Source organism: Anas platyrhynchos, chromosome 19, assembly GCF_047663525.1.
Source record: "Anas platyrhynchos isolate ZD024472 breed Pekin duck chromosome 19, IASCAAS_PekinDuck_T2T, whole genome shotgun sequence".
In the NCBI taxonomy this organism is placed as follows: domain Eukaryota; kingdom Metazoa; phylum Chordata; class Aves; order Anseriformes; family Anatidae; genus Anas; species Anas platyrhynchos.
Window position 1 is genome coordinate 826,730 of NC_092605.1, and position 8,362 is coordinate 835,091.

The window sequence follows — 8,362 nt, forward strand, 5'->3', positions numbered from 1 at the left end:
GCTGTCCAAGCTGGAGAAAATGGCATCCACAAGCTGAACGGCCGCTATTCCTCCAGATCAACTTCAAGCAACAGCCTAAGATGAGCAAGGCCATCACACCACGTCTGTGAGCACAAGGTTCAGAGGGAAGCCTCCCCACGAGCACCCGACCCTGCCTGGAGATGCTGTAAGCAGCCCTGGTGGGGCAGGAGCAGGACAAGGCCAAGGACCATGCACTGTGCCTCATGCAGACGTTGCCATTTTGTAAAATGTTAGCCCTGTGCTGTATTTTCAGCAGATTCCAGCAACTGTTAATCTAGTTCAGAGATGCCTGCAGGCCTACTTATGAAATCTGGACCATCCTGCGTTCTGGAGAAGTTCAGTTCCTCCTCTAATCACGACCCTGCCCAAAGCTGGGGATAATTCTGCTGGAGTGGCACCATCAGGCTAACAGCCAGCGCCTGCCCATCCCCTGCAGCCACCTTCCTGGCCCCCGTTTCCAGAAGCCTTGCAGATTTGCTGCTGCAAGCTCTGCCCAGCCCCTTTTGCCTTGGCACAGCGCAAGCCTCCCCCTGCCCCGCTGGCAGGGAGGGAAGCCCAGCACCAAGCCAGGCACGGAGCCACGTGCTCCTGTGACCTCGTGGTCCTCCTGGGGGGCACCAGGAGAAAACAGGGTGCCCTTTACATATCACAGGCTGCAAGCACTCATCTCTGTGCTTTTGGGGAAAAGACGGAGCTGTTGGATGTGCTGCTCCTGTCCTACGAGACGAAGCCAGCGCCGTGCCTCAGCCCTGTGAGTGCCTCCAGGCCGCCTGGGCACAGCCTGCCCCCCACCCCAAGCAAGCTGCCGTGCTGTTTGTATGCAGTAACAAATGCACTCCAAATCCTTGTAGTTTTTGTAAAGGTTTATAGTCCTTTGCAATGATTGCATGATACATTTCTCCCCCCATGACACAGCCCTCGGACCAGGAAGCGCTGCTGGCAGCTCGCGCTCCACCTACGAGCAGCTGGGCTTTGCAATCCGATCTACACTAGCTGCAGAACATCAAATGCACTTTCAACATCTCCATTTAATATTTACATTCAAGCAATTAATAATTGGAAGCTTATAGTTTAGACATTTCTAATAGCAGCAATTTCTATAATAGCTTGTTTAGCTTTAGATAACGATTTTTTTTTTTTTGCACATAGAAACACCACATGTGTACAGTATCAAAAAATATATACCAGGGATGGTCCTGCGGGTCGTAAGGAGGGCAAGGGGACGAGACTAACAAATGCTGAATGGTTAAAAAGGAAAACAGAAAATATTCGTTTGATATAGTTTATAAGGTGATCTAGGGACTCCATAAATCTAGGCTTTATATTTCATTATATAAATACCTACAAATAAATATATTAGCACGGTCGGAGGGCGACCAGCTTTCAGCTCAAACAATACATTTCAATAACACCACGTACAAACGGGAGCAAGAATCACTCGACAAGTTAGCACTGTTAAAATATAATACTATAACTCTGAGGAACTGGCAGGCCCCGTCCTCGCCAGTCCCGGTGCTTGCAGGTCCCAGCGGCAGCCCCACGACCCGGGGCGGGAGCAGCAGCAGAGGACACCCCGCGTGGCAGGGACGGCCACCGCACCGCGCCCCGGTGTCCCCGCAGCCAGGGCAGGCTCAGCCGCCCCGCAGGGGCTCCGGGGAGGGGGCACCAGTACCTTGGAGGGAGGCGGTGGGGCCGGCGGCCCCGGGGCGGGCAGGCGGCTCCCATGGGGAGCAGCCACCGGCCACCTCACACCGTCACGTACTCCTTGAAGGTCACGGTCAGGCAGTTTGCGGTCACGTCTGTGATAATTATATTCCCAAAGAAGGGCTTGAATTCCTGCAGGGACTCGGCCTCCTCCTCCTCCTCCGCAGCCTCCCGGGGCTGCGGTGGCTCCGCAGCCGGCTTCTCGGCCGGCACCGGTGGCACCTCCGGCTTCACCTGCGCCAGGGCCGGCTCGCCCTCCGCCCGCGGCTTCACGCAGCGCAAGTCTATGGGCTCGTCCAGGTCCGAATCCAGCAGGATGACCTCTGGCTGGGCAGCGGCGGGTGCCTCCGGCCGCTCGGGGCCGGGAGGGCTGAGGCAGGTGGGGGCACTGATGCTCCGGGACGTCAGGCGCTTCTTGCCCGGCTCCCGGTCCCCGTGCGGCTCCGACAGGCAGCGCTTGCGGGCGCCCGGGCTGGAGAGGTTCAGTCCCATGGAGGACGGGCTGTGCTCCTGCCCGGGGCTCAGGGACCAGGGCACGAGGTCCGGCTTGGTGGTGAGCTGCAGGGGCTGCTCTACTGGAGGAAGGGGCAGCTCCTTGGCCGGGGGAGGCTTCCTGGGGCTCTCCTCCAGCTCCGCAGGGGGCTGCCTGCCCTCGGCCTCTGCGGCACCCAGGGCATTGCTGCCCACCACCCTCTCCTCCCCCGGCTTCCTCCAAGCCTCCAGCTTCTCTTCCCCACCCTTCTTAGGAGTCCTCTCCTCCGTGGCCCGCTTCCGGGGTGCCTCCCCGGACTTGATCTTCACCGCCTGCATGCCGTTCTCCATGTACTTGCTCATGACGATCACGATGCGCCCGTTCTTGTTTTTGTTCTTGACGATCTTCATCTTGCCCCCGAGGCCGTTGCTCGTCACCCTGTCCCGAGGGGGGGGCCCGGTACCACTGGACATGTTCTTCTCAGCCCCGTTCTTGCTCTCGGCAGAGAGGTTCTTGACCGGGCCCAGCAAGTTTTTGGCCGGGCCGTGCGCCCACTTGTCCGGATGGGCGACCAGGGGGCTCTTGTTACTGTCCAAGCAGGCCTGGCTCTGCGGCTCCTTGCTGCTGGGCTGGTAATGGGGCTCGTACATCTTGGGGTCCGGCTGGTAGTGGTGGTGCTTCTTGCTGTTCAGCTGGTAGTAATACTTGCCTTTGCTGTGGGACTGGTGCTTCATGCTGCTCTCCTTGCCATTGGGCTGGTACTGGTGGTGCTTCTTGCTGTTGAGTTCATACTGGTGCTGCTGGCTCTTGCCGGAGGAGCCGAGGTCCAGCTTTGGCCTGGTGTCCACAGCAGGGTCCTGCAGCCCCGTCAGGATGTTCGAGCGGCGGGCAAAGGAGGGAAGCTGCAACGCAAAGCCAAGGGCTGTGGTCAGCCAGGGACCTAGAGCAGGGCCCCGGTGCTCCGGCAGGCACTGGGGGCTGCTGTGCAGCGCCCACCCCTCCCGTGGCTCTGCTCGCCGGGCTGCAGCACGGCACGCTCGGTGCACCGCAGAGCCCCAGCCCGCTCCCACTTACAGGCCGTGCATTGCTCCAGATTAATGAAGCAATGAAAAGAAGAAAAGCACCCTTCAATCAGCTGTCTGGGAACGGGGACCAAACAGGGCTGCTGCTGCACAGCTTGCGAGCAGCCTGCTAATGCCGCCCAGCCGCCGGTGCCGTGGGTCTGCCCTGCAGCCCTGGGGGGCTGGGGGGAGGGCTGCATCGTCCCCCCCTGGGGCTGGGAGCTCCTGATGAGCTCAGTGCTGGGGACACGCGTCCCCACGGCACTGCCAAGCGCCAGGCTGCGCACAACAGCTCCTCTGCATGATGAAACCCGCTGCAAGCGGCTCCCTGGGGACACGTGGCACTGCAAACAGGCTGCCCAGGAGCGTGGGGCTGGGCTCCCCCTGCACTCACCTGCATGACGAGCGGCTTTGGCTTGGGCCCCCGCTTGCGGTATCCCATCAGCTGCTCCTGCCGCTCCCTGCAGGAACACAGAGCCACGGTGAGGCCCACAGACCCCACAGACCCCCAGGACGTGCTCACCTGTGCCCCACGCATGCAGCTCCTGCGGTGCCAAGGACCCCATATGGGCGCAGCGAGGGGGTGTGAAGGGGAAGGGGGTGGAACCGGGATCTGCAGGTGCAGGGCTGCTGCACGGGGTCCTGCAGGATGCGGTGGGACAGGGGCACAGCCGGGCTGCTGGGGCAGGACGCGCCTCGCGAGGCGACTTCCCCGCTGCCGCCTCCCCCCGCTGCAGCAAGGGGCTGAAGTTTACAGTTTGCGCCAAAATACTACAGGAAATAAATGCACGGAAAGAAAAAAAAAAAAAAAAAAAAAGAAAAGAAAAAAAAAAAAAAAAGCCAGTTCAAGCGCAGCAGCAGCAGCAGCAGCGCCGCCTCCTTCGCTCGCAGGCATCAAATCCCCGGGCAGGCAGGAGCGCAAGGCGCGGCGTGGGGGGAGCGCGGCGCGGGGGGACCTTGAACCGGAGGCGGCTCCCGGCGGCCCCGCGCCGCCCGCCCGCCCCGCCGGGGCCGCGCCCCCGGGCCCGTCCCGCGCCCGCCGCTGCCCGCCCCTGCCGCGGCCCCCGGTCGGCTCCGTGACGCATCTGCAATTGCACGGGCGGGCACGGGGCGCGGGTGCCCGCAGCCCCCACCGAGCCCCCCGCGGCTCACCTGTTCTGGAAGGCGATCAGCAGCCGGGGGTCCAGGATGTTCTCCTCGGGCTCCCACGTGTTGTATCTTGCGGGAGGGGAGAAGGGCAGCCGTCAGCCGCGGGGCCCGCCGGGCGGGGGCCGGGGTCCCGGGCAGGGGCGCAGCGATCGGGGCCGGTCCCCGCCGGAGCCCCGGGCCCGTTTCGGGGCTCGCGCCCGGGGCCCGGGTCCCCGGGGAGGGGGATGGGCGGGGGAGGAGGGGGTGTGTGGGGGGGGGGCACGGGGACGGAACTGTTTATTTAGCGCAGTTATTATTCCGGAGGAATTCTAAGCATGTCATGATGAAATTTTCCAAATCCCCTTTCCTGGACCCATTAAAGCGGCCCCGGCGCGGAGGAGGGACCCGGCGGCGGAGTCCGGGCGAGCAGCGCGCCCCCTCCCCCGCCGCCCCCCCCCCCCCCGGGCACTGTCATGCAAACCCCAAATACTCCGCAGCCCGCAGCGGCCGCCCTCGCTCCGGCGGCCGGTGCCTCCTCCTCGGCGGCGGCTCCCGGGGCAGCCCCGCCACCGCCCGCCCGCCCGCCCCGGGGCTGCGGGGCTGCGCCTTTCGTTTTGGCGATTATTCCCCCTTTCCCCCCCGCCCCCCCCCGCTCGCTTCTGCAATATGGAGCCTGGCTCCCGAGGAGGGAAAGGGGGAAGGAGCCATTTTCTGGTGCACATCAGCCGCCGCCTGCCTGCCTCGCTCCGCGCCCGCCGCCGCCGGGCCCCGCCGCCGCCTCCCGCCGCCCTCGCCGGGGCCTCGCCGGGGAGCGGAGCGCGGCGGGGCCGGGGGAGCCCCCCACGGGCGGGCCGGGCCGGCAGCCCCCCTGCCTGCCGCCCCTGCCCCGCCGCCGCTCGGTACTCACTTGGGCGACCAGCCCCTCCATTTCACCAGGTACTCCACTCTGCCCTGCGGAGCGCGGGAGGCAAAGACACGGCGTCAGCTGGCCCCGCTGCCCCCCGCTGCCCCCCGGCCGCCCCCCGCCGCCCCCTCCCCTCCGTCCTTCCTCCTCTCCCTCCCTCCCTCCCTCCTCACCTTTCGGATCCGCTTCTTCTCGATGCTCTCCACGGCGAAGACGTGCTCCCCCACCGCCGGCAGCTCCATGCTGCGCCCGGTTAGGGCCGGGCCGGGCCGGGCCGGGGGGGGTCCGCGCTGCCCGCTGCAGCCGAGCCGCGCTCCGGCTCCGGCAGCTCCCGCCGCCGGCCCGACAGACACTGAGCGGCGGCCGCCGCGGCACCGCAACCCGTGCAAATCCCGGAGCGAGACGTCAGGGAGGCGGCGCCTCCCGGGCCCGGCTGCCCGTCAACGGCGGGGCCGGGGGATTGGCGCAGCCCTGCCGGGGAGCGAGGCGGGGAGGGGGCGGGCGGGGGCCGGGCGGCCGCGGGGCGGTGGGGAGGGAGAGGGGGGGGCCGCGAACGGCCCGGCCCCCGCCCCACGCGTGACTCAGCACGGCCCCCACGGGCCCCGCGGCCGGCGGGGGGCGGCAGAGCCCGCGGGGCAGGTGCGCGCCCCGCGCCGCCCGGGGGGGGCGGGCCGGGGCTCGGAGGGGGGGCACCGGAGGGGTCCGGGATAAGGGCACCCAACCCACCCGGCCGGTGGTCGGGGGTCTCCGCGTGGGGGACGAGCCCCCGGGGAGGCTCCGCGCCCCTCCACACCACGGGCTGCCCATGTGCCTGGGGGCGGCAGCACCCTCCCCTCCGTACCCCCCCGGCCCGGGCTCGGGGCTCGCCGCCTCGTCCCGGGGGTCCCGGCCCGCAGCGGGAGCCGGGGGCGAGGGAGCGGCCGCGGGGCCGGGGGGGGAGGACGATCCCACCCCACGCCGGGTGCTGCTGCTGCGAGGGTCCCTGCGGGGTGGGGGGCACATCCCGAGGGGGCCTCCGCGGATAGCCCGGGGCGGCTCCGCGCTGCCACCGCTGGCGTGAGCGGGTTGAGAAGAGCGCAGCGTGGCGTTGGGGGGGGGGGGCGTGGAACGGCACGCGTGGCCCCGCGTGTGTCCCGCCGCGCAGGGCAGCCCCGGCCCCCGCGTGTCGGTGCCGCGGCCCCTGCCTGGAGCGCTCCGTGCGCCGCGGGCGGCCTTCCCCGGGCAGGTGGAGCGCGGCGGCTCCGGGCCTTCCCCGCGCCACGGCACCGCGCGGGGCAGGACACGCGTGGGGCCCCTCCCTGGCGGCGCTGCCGGGGTGGGGGCCGCCGAGTGGAGCCGCCGGGCAGCCCCCGGCCCCGGCCCGGCGGGGCTCGGCCCCCGGTGCTAGGCAGCCCGGCGGCGCGGCCGACTACCGGGGCCGGGGTGGGCGGTGGCAGCGGCCCCCCAGGGCTGTGCCGGTGCTGCCCACGGTGCCCGCGGCGGCGGAGCGCGGCGCCCCCGGCAACTTTCCCCGGGGTGCGGGAGCGGAGGGGCCGAGCCCGAGCGGCGCCGGGGCCCGGAGCGGCTCCGCTGCCAAACGGCCGTAGCCGCGGCCGGAGCCTCCCCCGGGCCGGGAGCGCCCCGAGGAGGGTCCCCGTGCCCCCCGCCCGCAGCCCGGTGCCACCCTCTCCGTGCCCGCGGGCTCCCCGAGCCGCCGCCCCCCGGCGGGGCGGCCCCGGCGGCGGCAGCCGGCGGCTTTCGGGGGCCCTTCCCGGCCCGGAGGTGCGAGGGCACCGCGGAGGCTCCGCTGAATGTCACCGCGCCGGAGACCATAACAAAGACGCAGCCGCCGAGATCGCAGAGCCGAGCCAATAAAAAGCAAACTGATATTACAATTTTGATTTCCCTGGAGGGCCGAAGGGGCTTAATGTAAGAATTATTATCCATTGTGAACAGCAGCCGAAAGAAAGCACAGACAGGAAGATTTAAATTTTTTTTAACTTAGCGGTTTTCCTAAGAAACGTATATTCATTGAAATTTATGCCAGCGGAGTTTGTTAACCCTCCCCTTTGACATTTCAAGCTTCTCCTGTTGCCAGAGGAGACAAGCCGAGCACAAACCACTAATGCTTGCAATAAAACTAAATGCCCAGGGACGAGCGCGATTTGGTGCAATTCCGCTCCAATCTGGGTAAACGGCAAAACGTGCTCCAGGCGCGCACCGGGCGGCCCCGGGCCGGGCGCGGCGGGGAAAGCTCGGCATCTCCCGGCACGCAGCCCGAAGGGAGATAAGGAGGGCAGGAGCTGGCTGGCTGCACGCACAGATGTGTGTATTTTTGTAAAGGTGTGACCAGATATCCTTTGCATCCTTGTAGAACCTGCCTTGAGAGGAGTATGAGAAGCCGTTGACGAAATATATTGAAGAAAAGAAAAGAAAAGAAAAGAAAAGAAAAGAAAAGAAAAGAAAAGAAAAGAAAAGAAAAGAAAAGAAAAGAAAAGAAAAGAAAAGAAAAGAAAAGAAGAAAAGAAAAAGGAAAGGGAGAGGGAAAAGGAGAGGGAAAAGATAGAAAAGAGAGAAAATAAAAGAAAAAAAAAAAAAGAAAAGAGGAGAAAATAAAAAGAAAAATCAGAGTATCAAGGTGAAAGCAACACTGAAAACCATTATTAAAAGCATTTTAATCATTGCCTGGCTCGTGGCTCCTGCAGCTCAGCACCAGTCCCCGTCCTGTAGGTTTCTGCAGGATGTTCATCTGCTTTCTGTTACCGGGCTGATTGCACATGATTCACGGTAATGATTGTAATGGTGGTGATTTTCTATCTCTTACCTTGCTCAGATAGCAGTGGTTCATGAACTGATACATCTTTCCCTTTGTCAATTCGAAAGAGGACACCTTATTTGAACCACATAAAATATCCTAAATAAAGAAAGCAGGAAACGTTTCTAACTGCTGCTTCTTCCTGGCTGGCCGGGGCACATCACAGGGATGAGAAAAGAAAAAGGGTTTCCAACCAGAAGAGATGAGAGCCAACTGCTGCCTGTGGAAGCCAGGGAGAACAGTTGTTAATACCAGGCATTTGTTTATTATTTGACTGC

General features: G+C 64.6%; 1 protein-coding gene across 2 annotated transcripts; it reads right to left on the minus strand.

Moving 5' to 3' along the window:
• Positions 1-866: 866 nt before the first annotated feature.
• On the minus strand, positions 867-5,710 carry CBX4 (chromobox 4). Of its 2 annotated transcripts, XM_038165370.2 has the most exons (5): positions 5,464-5,710; positions 5,294-5,337; positions 4,411-4,476; positions 3,653-3,719; positions 867-3,099 (listed from the first exon to the last, which is right to left on the minus strand). In XM_038165370.2, exons 1-5 carry the CDS (start codon positions 5,530-5,532, stop codon positions 1,768-1,770), a joined length of 1,578 nt encoding a protein of 525 aa, XP_038021298.2. In that variant the 5' UTR covers positions 5,533-5,710; the 3' UTR covers positions 867-1,767. The 2 variants fall into 2 exon arrangements, with proteins under 2 accessions (XP_038021298.2, XP_038021299.2); XM_038165371.2 differs by lacking the exon at positions 5,294-5,337 and having other exon boundaries at positions 5,464-5,708.
• Between the last annotated feature and the right edge of the window lie 2,652 nt (positions 5,711-8,362).